General features: G+C 33.7%; 1 protein-coding gene across 1 annotated transcript in view; it reads right to left on the reverse strand.

Annotated features, from left to right (window-relative positions):
* The window catches only part of LOC144449956 (aminopeptidase N-like), a 103,807-nt gene that overhangs the window by 16,176 nt on the left and 66,703 nt on the right, over positions 1 to 20,928 (reverse strand). The window contains exons 8-10 of the mRNA XM_078140521.1: positions 6,715 to 6,890; positions 6,301 to 6,389; positions 4,547 to 4,686 (exon numbers count right to left, since the gene is read on the reverse strand). Of these exons, the coding sequence (XP_077996647.1) occupies positions 4,547 to 4,686; positions 6,301 to 6,389; positions 6,715 to 6,890 (405 nt within the window). The remainder of the gene's footprint in view (positions 1 to 4,546; positions 4,687 to 6,300; positions 6,390 to 6,714; positions 6,891 to 20,928) is intronic.

Below are 20,928 nucleotides of genomic sequence, written 5' to 3' on the forward strand. Positions count from 1 at the left end.
AATACCCGTACTGGTTAATATTGACTATTTACCAAATGGTTATTACTTTGTATTCCCTTCATAGTTAACCCAATAATACCCGTACTGGTTAATATTGACTATTTACCAAATGGTTATTACTTTGTATTCCCTTCATAGTTAACCCAATAATACCCGTACTGGTTAATATTGACTATTTACCAAATGGTTATTACTTTGTATTCCCTTCATAGTTAACCCAATAATACCCGTACTGGTTAATATTGACTATTTACCAAATGGTTATTACTTTGTATTCCCTTCATAGTTAACCCAATAATACCCGTACTGGTTAATATTGACTATTTACCAAATGGTCATTACTTTGTATTCCCTTCATAGTTAACCCAATAATACCCGTACTGGTTAATATTGACTATTTACCAAATGGTTATTACTTTGTATTCCCTTCATAGTTAACCCAATAATACCCGTACTGGTTAATATTGACTATTTACCAAATGGTTATTACTTTGTATTCCCTTCATAGTTAACCCAATAATACCCGTACTGGTTAATATTGACTATTTACCAAATGGTTATTACTTTGTATTCCCTTCATAGTTAACCCAATAATACCCGTACTGGTTAATATTGACTATTTACCAAATGGTTATTACTTTGTATTCCCTTCATAGTTAACCCAATAATACCCGTACTGGTTAATATTGACTATTTACCAAATGGTTATTACTTTGTATTCCCTTCATAGTTAACCCAATAATACCCGTACTGTTTAATATTGACTATTTACCAAATGGTTATTACTTTGTATTCCCTTCATAGTTAACCCAATAATACCCGTACTGGTTAATATTGACTATTTACCAAATGGTTATTACTTTGTATTCCCTTCATAGTTAACCCAATAATACCCGTACTGTTTAATATTGACTATTTACCAAATGGTTATTACTTTGTATTCCCTTCATAGTTAACCCAATAATACCCGTACTGGTTAATATTGACTATTTACCAAATGGTTATTACTTTGTATTCCCTTCATAGTTAACCCAATAATACCCGTACTAGTTAATATTGACTATTTACCAAATGGTTATTACTTTGTATTCCCTTCATAGTTAACCCAATAATACCCATACTGGTTAATATTGACTACTTACCAAATGGTTATTACTTTGTATTCCCTTCATAGTTAACCCAATAATACCCGTACTGGTTAATATTGACTACTTACCAAATGGTTATTACTTTGTATTCCCTTCATAGTTAACCCAATAATACCCGTACTGGTTAATATTGACTATTTACCAAATGGTTATTACTTTGTATTCCCTTCATAGTTAACCCAATAATACCCATACTGGTTAATATTGACTATTTACCAAATGGTTATTACTTTGTATTCCCTTCATAGTTAACCCAATAATACCCGTACTGGTTAATATTGACTATTTACCAAATGGTTATTACTTTGTATTCCCTTCATAGTTAACCCAATAATACCCATACTGGTTAATATTGACTATTTACCAAATGGTTATTACTTTGTATTCCCTTCATAGTTAACCCAATAATACCCGTACTGGTTAATATTGACTATTTACCAAATGGTTATTACTTTGTATTCCCTTCATAGTTAACCCAATAATACCCGTACTGGTTAATATTGACTATTTACCAAATGGTTATTACTTTGTATTCCCTTCATAGTTAACCCAATAATACACGTACTGGTTAATATTGACTATTTACCAAATGGTTATTACTTTGTATTCCCTTCATAGTTAACCCAATAATACCCATACTGGTTAATATTGACTATTTACCAAATGGTTATTACTTTGTATTCCCTTCATAGTTAACCCAATAATACCCGTACTGGTTAATATTGACTATTTACCAAATGGTTATTACTTTGTATTCCCTTCATAGTTAACCCAATAATACCCATACTGGTTAATATTGACTATTTACCAAATGGTTATTACTTTGTATTCCCTTCATAGTTAACCCAATAATACCCGTACTGGTTAATATTGACTATTTACCAAATGGTTATTACTTTGTATTCCCTTCATAGTTAACCCAATAATACCCGTACTGTTTAATATTGACTATTTACCAAATGGTTATTACTTTGTATTCCCTTCATAGTTAACCCAATAATACCCATACTGGTTAATATTGACTATTTACCAAATGGTTATTACTTTGTATTCCCTTCATAGTTAACCCAATAATACCCATACTGGTTAATATTGACTACTTACCAAATGGTTATTACTTTGTATTCCCTTCATAGTTAACCCAATAATACCCGTACTGGTTAATATTGACTACTTACCAAATGGTTATTACTTTGTATTCCCTTCATAGTTAACCCAATAATACCCCTACTGGTTAATATTGACTATTTACCAAATGGTTATTATTTTGTATTCCCTTCATAGTTAACCCAATAATACCCCTACTGGTTAATATTGACTATTTACTAAATGGTTATTACTTTGTATTCCTTTCATAGTTAACCCAATAATACCTGTACTGGTTAATATTGACTATTTACCAAATGGTTATTACTTTGTATTCCTTTCATAGTTAACCCAATAATACCCGTACTGGTTAATATTTACTATTTACCAAATGGTTATTACTTTGTATTCCTTTCATAGTTAACCCAATAATACCCGTACTGGTTAATATTGACTATTTACCAAATGATTATTACTTTGTATTCCCTTCATAGTTAACCCAATAATACCCGTACTGGTTAATATTGACTATTTACCAAATGGTTATTACTTTGTATTCCCTTCATAGTTAACCCAATAATACCCATACTGGTTAATATTGACTATTTACCAAATGGTTATTACTTTGTATTCCCTTCATAGTTAACCCAATAATACCCGTACTGGTTAATATTGACTATTTACCAAATGGTTATTACTTTGTATTCCCTTCATAGTTAACCCAATAATACCCGTACTGTTTAATATTGACTATTTACCAAATGGTTATTACTTTGTATTCCCTTCATAGTTAACCCAATAATACCCATACTGGTTAATATTGACTATTTACCAAATGGTTATTACTTTGTATTCCCTTCATAGTTAACCCAATAATACCCATACTGGTTAATATTGACTACTTACCAAATGGTTATTACTTTGTATTCCCTTCATAGTTAACCCAATAATACCCGTACTGGTTAATATTGACTACTTACCAAATGGTTATTACTTTGTATTCCCTTCATAGTTAACCCAATAATACCCCTACTGGTTAATATTGACTATTTACCAAATGGTTATTATTTTGTATTCCCTTCATAGTTAACCCAATAATACCCCTACTGGTTAATATTGACTATTTACTAAATGGTTATTACTTTGTATTCCTTTCATAGTTAACCCAATAATACCTGTACTGGTTAATATTGACTATTTACCAAATGGTTATTACTTTGTATTCCTTTCATAGTTAACCCAATAATACCCGTACTGGTTAATATTTACTATTTACCAAATGGTTATTACTTTGTATTCCTTTCATAGTTAACCCAATAATACCCGTACTGGTTAATATTGACTATTTACCAAATGATTATTACTTTGTATTCCCTTCATAGTTAACCCAATAATACCCGTACTGGTTAATATTGACTATTTACCAAATGGTTATTACTTTGTATTCCCTTCATAGTTAACCCAATAATACCCGTACTGGTTAATATTGACTATTTACCAAATGGTTATTACTTTGTATTCCCTTCATAGTTAACCCAATAATACCCGTACTGGTTAATATTGACTATTTACCAAATGGTTATTACTTTGTATTCCCTTCATAGTTAACCCAATAATACCCGTACTGGTTAATATTGACTACTTACCAAATGGTTATTACTTTGTATTCCCTTCATAGTTAACCCAATAATACCCGTACTGGTTAATATTGACTACTTACCAAATGGTTATTACTTTGTATTCCCTTCATAGTTAACCCAATAATACCCGTACTGGTTAATATTGACTACTTACCAAATGGTTATTACTTTGTATTCCCTTCATAGTTAACCCAATAATACCTGTACTGGTTAATATTGACTACTTACCAAATGGTTATTACTTTGTATTCCCTTCATAGTTAACCCAATAATACCCGTACTGGTTAATATTGACTACTTACCAAATGGTTATTACTTTGTATTCCCTTCATAGTTAACCCAATAATACCCGTACTGGTTAATATTGACTATTTACCAAATGGTTATTACTTTGTATTCCCTTCATAGTTAACCCAATAATACCCGTACTGGTTAATATTTACTATTTACCAAATGGTTATTATTTTGTATTCCCTTCATAGTTAACCCAATAATACCCGTACTGGTTAATATTTACTATTTACCAAATGGTTATTACTTTGTATTCCCTTCATAGTTAACCCAATAATACCCGTACTGGTTAATATTGACTATTTATCAAATGGTTATTACTTTGTATTCCCTTCATAGTTAACCCAATAATACCCGTACTGGTTAATATTGACTACTTACCAAATGGTCATTATTGAGTTGCTGCATTAATTTAATCCAGTTTTCACCTTCATAATTGACCCTGTAATACCCGTACTGGTAAACATTGGCCAGAATCCAATCATCACTAGACACACCGGTCAAATCCAAGTCAACAGATCCTGGCAAACATAAAATATATTTAAACCATTCAATTTAGTTTTACCACCACCACCACCACCACCACAACCACCACCACCACCACCACCACAACCACCACTGGGACCAACACCAGCACCAGCACAATCACCACCGGCACCAGCACCAGCCCAACCACCACTGGCATCACCAGCACAACCACCACTGGCACCACCACCATCACCAGCACAACCACCACTGGCACCACCAACTTCACCACCACCACCACCACCACCACCACCACCACCACCACCACCACAACCACCACTGGGACCAACACCAGCACCAGCACAATCACCACCGGCACCAGCACCAGCACAACCACCACTGGCATCACCAGCACAACCACCACTGGCACCACCACCATCACCAGCACAACCACCACCGGCACAACCACCATCACCAGCACAATCACCACTGGCACAAACACCAGCACCAGCACAATCCCCATCGGAACCAATACCAGCACCAGCACAACCACCATCGGCACCAGCACAATCACCATTGGCACCACTGGCACCAACACCAGCACAACAACCACTGGCACCAACACCAGCACCAGCACAATCACAACCGGCACCACCACCACCACCACCAGCATAACCACCACTGGTACCAACGCCAGCACCAGCACAATCCCCATCGGCACCACCACCATCACCAGCACAACCACCACTGGCACCAACACCATCACCAGCACAACCACCACTGGCACCACCAACATCACCAGCACAACCACCAATGGCACCAACACCAGCACCAGCACAATCCCCACTGGCACCAATACCAGCACCAGCACAACCACCATCGGCACCAGCACAGTCACCATTGGCACCACTGGCACCAACACCAGCACAACCACCACTGGCACCAACACCAGCACCAGCACAATCACCACCGGCACCACCACCACCATCACCAGCACAACCACAACTGGCACCAACACCAGCACCAGCACAATCACCACCAGCACCACCAACATCACCAGCACAATCACCACTGGCACCAACACCAGCACCAGCACAATCACAATCGGCACCACCACCAACACCAGCACAACCACCACTGGCACCAACACCAGCACCAGCACAATCACCATCGGCACCACCACCATCACCAGCACAACCACCACTGGCACCAACACCATCACCAGCACAACCACCATTGGCACCACCAACATCACCAGCACAACCACCACTGGCACAAACTCCAGCACCAGCACAATCACCACTGGCACCACCAACATCACCAGCACAACCACCAATGGCACCAACACCATCACCAGCACAATCACCACCGGCACCACCAACATCACCAGCACAATCACCACCGGCACCAATACCATCACCAGCACAACCACCACTGGCACCACCACCAGTATAACCATCACCAGCACCATGCAATACAACCAGCACCAGCACCACAATAATAACAACATTATCGCCAACATCATCATCAATGTCTATCCAAACACACACACACAAACAAACAGAGACAGACAGACACACACACACACACACACACACACTCTCTCTCTCTCTCTCTCTCTCTCTCTCTCTCTCGTTCTTCTAATACACAAGGTTGTTATGACTACTCACCGCTATCTTCCTTTGGGTCCATCATAATCTCTTTAATATCATTTATCGCGTTCTCAGTCACGTAATTCAATGGCACATACCATTTATAGCTAGGAGTAAATTTGTTCAATATATATGATATTATTTTCTTTCCTATAATGTTGAATATGTTCAGATATTGCTGTGCTAAGAAAATCAGGGTATGCCTTATCCAATCACATAGCATTAGGTAAGACCACGTGCCATGAAATTACATTATATCAAGTTAACAAAGCAAACTTTGCTTATTGTTCAACGTGTCATATTAGTTAAGGTTCATTGTTAACGAAACTTACTGGGCAAACGTTTGTATATGGAGTAAGTAAGACCCATAAAAGAATGCTGATTTTTATCTATAATAGTGAACTATTGAATGTTGCCCATAAATGTCTTTACCCTAAGTCTCCGTATTTGTCTTCAATCTTTGCATCCGGGTCAAGAAGGAAGTGTTTTTGTTCAGCCTTAGCCGTGGTTACTCCGGTACGTTTAATAGTTACAACGGGATAGCCCATCTGAAGAGTCCACGTATCCATGATGTCTTTCACTTTAGTACCTTTACCGTCAGCATCAGCCTGTACACATACCAGAAGAGTTACTTTTTAATATAGTATTTTATAATATAGTACTTTCTATTATAGTACTTTATATACATACACACACACACACACACACACACACACACACACACACACACACGCACACACACACACGCACACACACACACACACACATATATATATATATACACACACCATATATATATATGTGTGTGTGTGTGTGTGTGTGTGTGTGTGTGTGTGCGAGAGTGAGTGTGCATGCATGATTGCGCGCGTTTTCGTCCATCCATCCGTGTCTTTCTGTCTGTCTGTCTGTCTGTCTGTCTGTCTGCCTGTCTGTCTGTCTGTCTGTCTGTCTGTCTGTTTGTCTGTTCATCTGTCTCTGTCTGTCTGTTCGTCTATCTATCTTACTTCTGTCTGTTTGTTTGTGTGTTTAGCTTTCTCTGTGACCAGAATCCCGTACAAATTTACAAATCATATTTACTATCTGTATACCATGTACGTCATTGAAGAGAAAGTAAAACAAAGCTAAAGTAACCATGATAGTGGTTGTTCTCCACTTAGTCAAGTCTGCCTCATATTAGTTGACAAAAGTCATGCTGAACCCCCAACTTTCACCTAACATCGTCCTGAACTGTGTGCGAGGACACCCTGTATCATTGCCATGTGCATTTGAATACAAAACAGTCTACCAGTCTAAACATTTGTCATGGTGATACTACCAAGTAATATTGCTTAAAAAGATTTATATCAGTGACAACACCAGCAATATCTTTTTATAGATATTGAATACTAAGATCCCTACATGTTTCTGTAATATTAATTTATATAGATTGACATAGTGAGACCACCACAAGTCTCTCTAATATTAATTTATATAGATTGACATAGTGAGACCACCACAAGTCTCTCTAATATTAATTTATATAGATTGACATAGTGAGACCACCACAAGTCTCTCTAATATTGGTTTATATAGATTGACATAGTGAGACCACCAAAAGTCTCTCTAATATTAATTTATATAGATTGACATAGTGAGACCACCACAAGTCTCTCTAATATTAATTTATATAGATTGACATAGTGAGACCAACACAAGTCTCTCTAATATTAATTCATATAGATTGACATAGTGAGACCACCACAAGTCTCTCTAATATTAATTTATATAGATTGACATAGTGAGACCACCACAAGTCTCTCTAATATTAATCTATATAGATTGACATAGTCAGACCACCACAAGTCTCTCTAATATTAATCTATATAGATTGACATAGTGAGACCACCACAAGTCTCTCTAATATTAATTTATATAGATTGACATAGTGAGACCACCACAAGTCTCTCTAATATTAATTTATATAGATTGACATAGTGAGACCACCAAAAGACTCTCTAATATTAATTTATATAGATTGACATCGTGAGACCAACACAAGTCTCTCTAATATTAATTTATATAGATTGACATAGTGAGACCACCAAAAGTCTCTCTAATATTAATCTATATAGATTGACATAGTGAGACCACCACAAGTCTCTCTAATATTAATCTATATAGATTGACATAGTGAGACCACCACAAGTCTCTCTAATATTAATTTATATAGATTGACATAGTGAGACCACCACAAGTCTCTCTAATATTAATTTATATAGATTGACATAGTGAGACCACCACAAGTCTCTCTAATATTAATTTATATAGATTGACATAGTGAGACCCCCACAAGTCTCACTAATATTAATTTATATAGATTGACATAGTGAGACCACCACAAGTCTCTCTAATATTAATTTATATAGATTGACATAGTGAGACCACCACAAGTCTCTCTAATATTAATTTATATAGATTGACATAGTGAGACCACCACAAGTCTCTCTAATATTAATTTATATAGATTGACATAGTGAGACCACCACAAGTCTCTCTAATATTATTTTATATAGATTGACATAGTGAGACCACCACAAGTCTCTCTAATATTAATCTATATAGATTGACATAGTGAGACCACCACAAGTCTCTCTAATATTAATTTATATAGATTGACATAGTGAGACCACCACAAGTCTCTCTAATATTAATTTATATAGATTGACATAGTGAGACCACCACAAGTCTCTCTAATATTAATTTTTATAGATTGACATAGTGAGACCACCACAAGTCTCTCTAATATTAATTTTTATAGATTGACATAGTGAGACCACCACAAGTCTCTCTAATATTAATTTATATAGATTGACATAGTGAGACCACCACAAGTCTCTCTAATATTGGTTTATATAGATTGATATAGTGAGACCACCACAAGTCTCTCTAATATTAATTTATATAGATTGACATAGTGAGACCACCACAAGTCTCTCTAATATTGGTTTATATAGATTGACATAGTGAGACCACCACAAGTCTCTCTAATATTAATTTATATAGATTGACATAGTGAGACCACCACAAGTCTCTCTAATATTGGTTTATATAGATTGATATAGTGAGACCACCACAAGTCTCTCTAATATTAATTTATATAGATTGACATAGTTAGACCACCACAAGTCTCTCTAATATCAATTTATATAGATTGACATAGTGAGACCACCACAAGTCTCTCTAATATCAATTTATATAGATTGACATAGTGAGACCACCACAAGTCTCTCTAATATTAATTTTAATAGATTGACATAGTGTGACCACCACAAGTCTCTCTAATATTAATTTATATAGATTGACATAGTGAGACCACCACAAGTCTCTCTAATATTAATTTATATAGATTGACATAGTGAGACCACCACAAGTCTCTCTAATATTAATTTATATAGATTGACATAGTGAGACCACCACAAGTCTCTCTAATATTAATTTATATAGATTGACATAGTGAGACCACCACAAGTCTCTCAAATATTAATTTATATAGATTGACATAGTGTGACCACCACAAGTCTCTCTAATACTAATTTATATAGATTGACATAGTGAGACCACCAAAAGTCTCTCTAATATTAATCTATATAGATTGACATAGTGAGACCACCACAAGTCTCTCTAATATTAATTTATATAGATTGACATAGTGAGACCACCACAAGTCTCTCTAATATTAATTTATATAGATTGACATAGTCAGACCACCACAAGTCTCTCTAATATTAATCTATATAGATTGACATAGTGAGACCACCACAAGTCTCTCTAATATTAATTTATATAGATTGACATAGTGAGACCACCACAAGTCTCTCTAATATTAATTTATATAGATTGACATAGTGAGACCACCAAAAGTCTCTCTAATATTAATTTATATAGATTGACATAGTGAGACCACCACAAGTCTCTCTAATATTAATTTATATAGATTGACATAGTGAGACCACCAAAAGTCTCTCTAATATTAATCTATATAGATTGACATAGTGAGACCACCACAAGTCTCTCTAATATTAATCTATATAGATTGACATAGTGAGACCACCACAAGTCTCTCTAATATTAATTTATATAGATTGACATAGTGAGACCACCACAAGTCTCTCTAATATTAATTTATATAGATTGACATAGTGAGACCACCACAAGTCTCTCTAATATTAATTTATATAGATTGACATAGTGAGACCCCCACAAGTCTCACTAATATTAATTTATATAGATTGACATAGTGAGACCACCACAAGTCTCTCTAATATTAATTTATATAGATTGACATAGTGAGACCACCACAAGTCTCTCTAATATTAATTTATATAGATTGACATAGTGAGACCACCACAAGTCTCTCTAATATTAATTTATATAGATTGACATAGTGAGACCACCACAAGTCTCTCTAATATTATTTTATATAGATTGACATAGTGAGACCACCACAAGTCTCTCTAATATTAATCTATATAGATTGACATAGTGAGACCACCACAAGTCTCTCTAATATTAATTTATATAGATTGACATAGTGAGACCACCACAAGTCTCTCTAATATTAATTTATATAGATTGACATAGTGAGACCACCACAAGTCTCTCTAATATTAATTTTTATAGATTGACATAGTGAGACCACCACAAGTCTCTCTAATATTAATTTTTATAGATTGACATAGTGAGACCACCACAAGTCTCTCTAATATTAATTTATATAGATTGACATAGTGAGACCACCACAAGTCTCTCTAATATTGGTTTATATAGATTGATATAGTGAGACCACCACAAGTCTCTCTAATATTAATTTATATAGATTGACATAGTGAGACCACCACAAGTCTCTCTAATATTGGTTTATATAGATTGACATAGTGAGACCACCACAAGTCTCTCTAATATTAATTTATATAGATTGACATAGTGAGACCACCACAAGTCTCTCTAATATTGGTTTATATAGATTGATATAGTGAGACCACCACAAGTCTCTCTAATATTAATTTATATAGATTGACATAGTTAGACCACCACAAGTCTCTCTAATATCAATTTATATAGATTGACATAGTGAGACCACCACAAGTCTCTCTAATATCAATTTATATAGATTGACATAGTGAGACCACCACAAGTCTCTCTAATATTAATTTTAATAGATTGACATAGTGTGACCACCACAAGTCTCTCTAATATTAATTTATATAGATTGACATAGTGAGACCACCACAAGTCTCTCTAATATTAATTTATATAGATTGACATAGTGAGACCACCACAAGTCTCTCTAATATTAATTTATATAGATTGACATAGTGAGACCACCACAAGTCTCTCTAATATTAATTTATATAGATTGACATAGTGAGACCACCACAAATCTCTCAAATATTAATTTATATAGATTGACATAGTGTGACCACCACAAGTCTCTCTAATACTAATTTATATAGATTGACATAGTGAGACCACCAAAAGTCTCTCTAATATTAATCTATATAGATTGACATAGTGAGACCACCACAAGTCTCTCTAATATTAATTTATATAGATTGACATAGTGAGACCACCACAAGTCTCTCTAATATTAATTTATATAGATTGACATAGTGAGACCACCACAAGTCTCTCTAATATTGGTTTATATAGATTGACATAGTGAGACCACCACAAGTCTCTCTAATATTAATTTATATAGATTGACATAGTGAGACCACCACAAGTCTCTCTAATATTAATTTATATAGATTGACATAGTGAGACCACCACAAGTCTCTCTAATATTGGTTTATATAGATTGACATAGTGAGACCACCACAAGTCTCTCTAATATTAATTTATATAGATTGACATAGTGAGACCAACACAAGTCTCTCTAATATTAATTTATATAGATTGACATAGTGAGACCACCACAAGTCTCTCTAATATTGGTTTATATAGATTGACATAGTGAGACCACCACAAGTCTCTCTAATATTAATTTATATAGATTGACATAGTGAGACCACCACAAGTCTCTCTAATATTAATTTATATAGATTGACATAGTGAGACCACCACAAGTCTCTCTAACATTAATTTATATAGATTGACATAGTGAGACCACCACAAGTCTCTCTAATATTAATTTATATAGATTGACATAGTGTGACCACCACAAGTCTCTCTAATATTAATTTATATAGATTGACATAGTGAGACCACCACAAGTCTCTCTAATATTAATTTATATAGATTGACATAGTGAGACCACCACAAGTCTCTCTAATATTAATTTATATAGATTGACATAGTGAGACCACCACAAGTCTCTCTAATATTAATTTATATAGATTGACATAGTGTGACCACCACAAGTCTCTCTAATATTAATTTATATAGATTGACATAGTGAGACCACCACAAGTCTCTCTAATATTAATTTATATAGATTGACATAGTGAGACCACCACAAGTCTCTCTAATATTAATTTATATAGATTGACATAGTGAGACCCACAGTCTCTCTAATATTGGTTTATATAGATTGACATAGTGAGACCACCACAAGTCTCTCTAATATTGGTTTATATAGATTGACATAGTGAGACCACCACAAGTCTCTCTAATATTAATTTATATAGATTGACATAGTGAGACCACCACAAGTCTCTCTAATATTAATTTATATAGATTGACATAGTGAGACCACCACAAGTCTCTCTAATATTAATTTATATAGATTGACATAGTGAGACCACCACAAGTCTCTCTAATATTAATTTATATAGATTGACATAGTGAGACCACCACAAGTCTCTCTAATATTAATTTATATAGATTGACATAGTGAGACCACCACAAGTCTCTCTAATATTGGTTTATATAGATTGACATAGTGAGACCACCACAAGTCTCTCTAATATTAATTTATATAGATTGACATAGTGAGACCACCACAAGTCTCTCTAATATTGGTTTATATAGATTGACATAGTGAGACCACCACAAGTCTCTCTAATATTGGTTTATATAGATTGACATAGTGAGACCACCACAAGTCTCTCTAATATTAATTTATATAGATTGACATAGTGAGACCACCACAAGTCTCTCTAATATTAATTTATATAGATTGACATAGTGAGACCACCACAAGTCTCTCTAATATTGGTTTATATAGATTGACATAGTGAGACCACCACAAGTCTCTCTAATATTAATTTATATAGATTGACATAGTGAGACCACCACAAGTCTCTCTAATATTGGTTTATATAGATTGATATAGTGAGACCACCACAAGTCTCTCTAATATTGGTTTATATAGATTGACATAGTGAGACCACCACAAGTCTCTCTAATATTAATTTATATAGATTGACATAGTGAGACCACCACAAGTCTCTCTAATATTAATTTATATAGATTGACATAGTGAGACCACCACAAGTCTCTCTAATATTGGTTTATATAGATTGACATAGTGAGACCACCACAAGTCTCTCTAATATTAATTTATATAGATTGACATAGTGAGACCACCACAAGTCTCTCTAATATTAATTTATATAGATTGACATAGTGAGACCACCACAAGTCTCTCTAATATTAATTTATATAGATTGACATAGTGAGACCACCACAAGTCTCTCTAATATTAATTTATATAGATTGACATAGTGAGACCACCACAAGTCTCTCTAATATTAATTTATATAGATTGACATAGTGAGACCACCACAAGTCTCTCTAATATTAATTTATATAGATTGACATAGTGAGACCACCACAAGTCTCTCTAATATTGGTTTATATAGATTGACATAGTGAGACCACCACAAGTCTCTCTAATATTAATTTATATAGATTGACATAGTGAGACCACCACAAGTCTCTCTAATATTAATTTATATAGATTGACATAGTGAGACCACCACAAGTCTCTCTAATATTGGTTTATATAGATTGACATAGTGAGACCACCACAAGTCTCTCTAATATTAATTTATATAGATTGACATAGTGAGACCAACACAAGTCTCTCTAATATTAATTTATATAGATTGACATAGTGAGACCACCACAAGTCTCTCTAATATTGGTTTATATAGATTGACATAGTGAGACCACCACAAGTCTCTCTAATATTAATTTATATAGATTGACATAGTGAGACCACCACAAGTCTTCTAATATTGGTTTATATAGATTGACATAGTGAGACCACCACAAGTCTCTCTAATATTAATTTATATAGATTGACATAGTGAGACCAACACAAGTCTCTCTAATATTAATTTATATAGATTGACATAGTGAGACCACCACAAGTCTCTCTAATATTGGTTTATATAGATTGACATAGTGAGACCACCACAAGTCTCTCTAATATTAATTTATATAGATTGACATAGTGAGACCACCACAAGTCTCTCTAATATTAATTTATATAGATTGACATAGTGAGACCACCACAAGTCTCTCTAACATTAATTTATATAGATTGACATAGTGAGACCACCACAAGTCTCTCTAATATTAATTTATATAGATTGACATAGTGTGACCACCACAAGTCTCTCTAATATTAATTTATATAGATTGACATAGTGAGACCAACACAAGTCTCTCTAATATTAATTTATATAGATTGACATAGTGAGACCACCACAAGTCTCTCTAATATTAATTTATATAGATTGACATAGTGTGACCACCACAAGTCTCTCTAATATTAATTTATATAGATTGACATAGTGAGACCACCACAAGTCTCTCTAATATTAATTTATATAGATTGACATAGTGAGACCACCACAAGTCTCTCTAATATTAATTTATATAGATTGACATAGTGAGACCACCACAAGTCTCTCTAATATTAATTTATATAGATTGACATAGTGAGACCACCACAAGTCTCTCTAATATTAATTTATATAGATTGACATAGTGAGACCACCACAAGTCTCTCTAATATTAATTTATATAGATTGACATAGTGAGACCACCACAAGTCTCTCTAATATTAATTTATATAGATTGACATAGTGAGACCACCACAAGTCTCTCTAATATTGGTTTATATAGATTGACATAGTGAGACCACCACAAGTCTCTCTAATATTAATTTATATAGATTGACATAGTGAGACCACCACAAGTCTCTCTAATATTGGTTTATATAGATTGACATAGTGAGACCACCACAAGTCTCTCTAATATTGGTTTATATAGATTGACATAGTGAGACCACCACAAGTCTCTCTAATATTAATTTATATAGATTGACATAGTGAGACCACCACAAGTCTCTCTAATATTAATTTATATAGATTGACATAGTGAGACCACCACAAGTCTCTCTAATATTGGTTTATATAGATTGACATAGTGAGACCACCACAAGTCTCTCTAATATTAATTTATATAGATTGACATAGTGAGACCACCACAAGTCTCTCTAATATTGGTTTATATAGATTGATATAGTGAGACCACCACAAGTCTCTCTAATATTGGTTTATATAGATTGACATAGTGAGACCACCACAAGTCTCTCTAATATTAATTTATATAGATTGACATAGTGAGACCACCACAAGTCTCTCTAATATTAATTTATATAGATTGACATAGTGAGACCACCACAAGTCTCTCTAATATTGGTTTATATAGATTGACATAGTGAGACCACCACAAGTCTCTCTAATATTAATTTATATAGATTGACATAGTGAGACCACCACAAGTCTCTCTAATATTAATTTATATAGATTGACATAGTGAGACCACCACAAGTCTCTCTAATATTAATTTATATAGATTGACATAGTGAGACCACCACAAGTCTCTCTAATATTAATTTTTATAGATTGACATAGTGAGACCACCACAAGTCTCTCTAATATTAATTTATATAGATTGACATAGTGAGACCACCACAAGTCTCTCTAATATTAATTTATATAGATTGACATAGTGAGACCACCACAAGTCTCTCTAATATTAATTTATATAGATTGACATAGTGAGACCACCACAAGTCTCTCTAATATTAATTTATATAGATTGACATAGTGAGACCACCACAAGTCTCTCTAATATTATTTTATATAGATTGACATAGTGAGACCACCACAAGTCTCTCTAATATTAATCTATATAGATTGACATAGTGAGACCACCACAAGTCTCTCTAATATTAATTTATATAGATTGACATAGTGAGACCACCACAAGTCTCTCTAATATTAATTTATATAGATTGACATAGTGAGACCACCACAAGTCTCTCTAATATTAATTTTTATAGATTGACATAGTGAGACCACCACAAGTCTCTCTAATATTAATTTTTATAGATTGACATAGTGAGACCACCACAAGTCTCTCTAATATTAATTTATATAGATTGACATAGTGAGACCACCACAAGTCTCTCTAATATTGGTTTATATAGATTGATATAGTGAGACCACCACAAGTCTCTCTAATATTAATTTATATAGATTGACATAGTGAGACCACCACAAGTCTCTCTAATATTGGTTTATATAGATTGACATAGTGAGACCACCACAAGTCTCTCTAATATTAATTTATATAGATTGACATAGTGAGACCACCACAAGTCTCTCTAATATTGGTTTATATAGATTGATATAGTGAGACCACCACAAGTCTCTCTAATATTAATTTATATAGATTGACATAGTTAGACCACCACAAGTCTCTCTAATATCAATTTATATAGATTGACATAGTGAGACCACCACAAGTCTCTCTAATATCAATTTATATAGATTGACATAGTGAGACCACCACAAGTCTCTCTAATATTAATTTTAATAGATTGACATAGTGTGACCACCACAAGTCTCTCTAATATTAATTTATATAGATTGACATAGTGAGACCACCACAAGTCTCTCTAATATTAATTTATATAGATTGACATGGTGAGACCACCACAAGTCTCTCTAATATTAATTTATATAGATTGACATAGTGAGACCACCACAAGCCTCTCTAATATTGGTTTATATAGATTGACATAGTGAGACCACCACAAGTCTCTCTAATATTAATTTATATAGATTGACATAGTGAGACCACCACAAGTCTCTCTAATATTGGTTTATATAGATTGACATAGTGAGACCACCACAAGTCTCTCTAATATTGGTTTATATAGATTGACATAGTGAGACCACCACAAGTCTCTCTAATATTAATTTATATAGATTGACATAGTGAGACCACCACAAGTCTCTCTAATATTAATTTATATAGATTGACATAGTGAGACCACCACAAGTCTCTCTAATATTGGTTTATATAGATTGACATAGTGAGACCACCACAAGTCTCTCTAATATTAATTTATATAGATTGACATAGTGAGACCACCACAAGTCTCTCTAATATTGGTTTATATAGATTGATATAGTGAGACCACCACAAGTCTCTCTAATATTGGTTTATATAGATTGACATAGTGAGACCACCACAAGTCTCTCTAATATTAATTTATATAGATTGACATAGTGAGACCACCACAAGTCTCTCTAATATTAATTTATATAGATTGACATAGTGAGACCACCACAAGTCTCTCTAATATTGGTTTATATAGATTGACATAGTGAGACCACCACAAGTCTCTCTAATATTAATTTATATAGATTGACATAGTGAGACCACCACAAGTCTCTCTAATATTAATTTATATAGATTGACATAGTGAGACCACCACAAGTCTCTCTAATATTAATTTATATAGATTGACATAGTGAGACCACCACAAGTCTCTCTAATATTAATTTATATAGATTGACATAGTGAGACCACCACAAGTCTCTCTAATATTAATTTTTATAGATTGACATAGTGAGACCACCACAAGTCTCTCTAATATTAATTTATATAGATTGACATAGTGAGACCACCACAAGTCTCTCTAATATTAATTTATATAGATTGACATAGTGAGACCACCACAAGTCTCTCTAATATTAATTTATATAGATTGACATAGTGAGACCACCACAAGTCTCTCTAATATTAATTTATATAGATTGACATAGTGAGACCACCACAAGTCTCTCTAATATTGGTTTATATAGATTGACATAGTGAGACCACCACAAGTCTCTCTAATATTAATTTATATAGATTGACATAGTGAGACCACCACAAGTCTCTCTAATATTGGTTTATATAGATTGACATAGTGAGACCACCACAAGTCTCTCTAATATTGGTTTATATAGATTGACATAGTGAGACCACCACAAGTCTCTCTAATATTAATTTATATAGATTGACATAGTGAGACCACCACAAGTCTCTCTAATATTAATTTATATAGATTGACATAGTGAGACCACCACAAGTCTCTCTAATATTGGTTTATATAGATTGACATAGTGAGACCACCACAAGTCTCTCTAATATTAATTTATATAGATTGACATAGTGAGACCACCACAAGTCTCTCTAATATTGGTTTATATAGATTGATATAGTGAGACCACCACAAGTCTCTCTAATATTGGTTTATATAGATTGACATAGTGAGACCACCACAAGTCTCTCTAATATTAATTTATATAGATTGACATAGTGAGACCACCACAAGTCTCTCTAATATTAATTTATATAGATTGACATAGTGAGACCACCACAAGTCTCTCTAATATTGGTTTATATAGATTGACATAGTGAGACCACCACAAGTCTCTCTAATATTAATTTATATAGATTGACATAGTGAGACCACCACAAGTCTCTCTAATATTAATTTATATAGATTGACATAGTGAGACCACCACAAGTCTCTCTAATATTAATTTATATAGATTGACATAGTGAGACCACCACAAGTCTCTCTAATATTAATTTATATAGATTGACATAGTGAGACCACCACAAGTCTCTCTAATATTAATTTTTATAGATTGACATAGTGAGACCACCACAAGTCTCTCTAATATTAATTTATATAGATTGACATAGTGAGACCACCACAAGTCTCTCTAATATTAATTTATATAGATTGACATAGTGAGACCACCACAAGTCTCTCTAATATTAATTTATATAGATTGACATAGTGAGACCACCACAAGTCTCTCTAATACTAATTTATATAGATTGACATAGTGAGACCACCACAAGTCTCTCTAATATTGGTTTATATAGATTGACATAATGAGACCACCACAAGTCTCTCTAATATTAATTTATATAGATTGACATAGTGTGACCACCACAAGTCTCTCTAATATTAATCTATATAGATTGACATAGTGAGACCACCACAAGTCTCTCTAATATTAATTTATATAGATTGACATAGTGAGACCCCCACAAGTCTCTCTAATATTAATTTATATAGATTGACATAGTGAGACCAACACAAGTCTCTCTAATATTAATTTATATAGATTGACATAGTGAGACCACCACAAGTCTCTCTAATATTAATTTTTATAGATTGACATAGTGAGACCACCACAAGTCTCTCTAATATCAATTTATATAGATTGACATAGTGAGACCCCCACAAGTCTCTCTAATATTAATTTATATAGATTGACATAGTGAGACCAACACAAGTCTCTCTAATATTAATTTATATAGATTGACATAGTGAGACCACCACAAGTCTCTCTAATATTAATTTATATAGATTGACATAGTGAGACCACCACAAGTCTCTCTAATATTGCACTTGTGAATGTTTGTCTAGGGAAATTTAAGGGGGTGGGGTTAATGTTGTCCTAAACGAACGATGGTCGCTTATTGAGCTTGTGCGATCGTCCCCAATGGACTTTTGAGTGATTTGGTGTCGATTTGCAGCAAGTATGTATGCAAAACTAAACAGACACGCGCTACGATCATTGCTACCGTTAGTATAGTGCGATTCCAAATCGAATCTTTCAGAGATATTTTAATATAGACCATACTGGTATCAAGATTACCGTGGAGAGGAAGGGACATAGACAGTGGATAGGGACATACATACACACACACACACACACACACACACACACACACACACACACACACACACACATACATACACACATACACACATACACACATACACACATACATACACACATACATACACACACATACACACATACACACATACACACATACATACACACATACATACACACACACATACACACACACACATACATACATACATACATACACACACATACATACATACATACATACATACATACATACATACATACATACATACATACATACATACACATACATACATACATACATACATACATACATACATACATACTGTTACATACATACATACATACATACATACATACATACATACATACATACATACATACACACACACACACACACACACATACATACATACATACATACATACATACATACATACATACATACATACATACATACATACATACATACATACATACATACATACATACATACATAGGATAGAAAGAGGGGGATATAGAGAAAGAAGGGAGAGAGGGGGGGGGATAACAACTGAAAATGGCGACATTATTAATGATATTTTTATGATATTTTAATATCCAAAACTTT

The sequence above is a fragment of the Glandiceps talaboti genome, chromosome 19 (assembly GCF_964340395.1).
Source record: "Glandiceps talaboti chromosome 19, keGlaTala1.1, whole genome shotgun sequence".
NCBI classification, from domain to species: domain Eukaryota; kingdom Metazoa; phylum Hemichordata; class Enteropneusta; family Spengelidae; genus Glandiceps; species Glandiceps talaboti.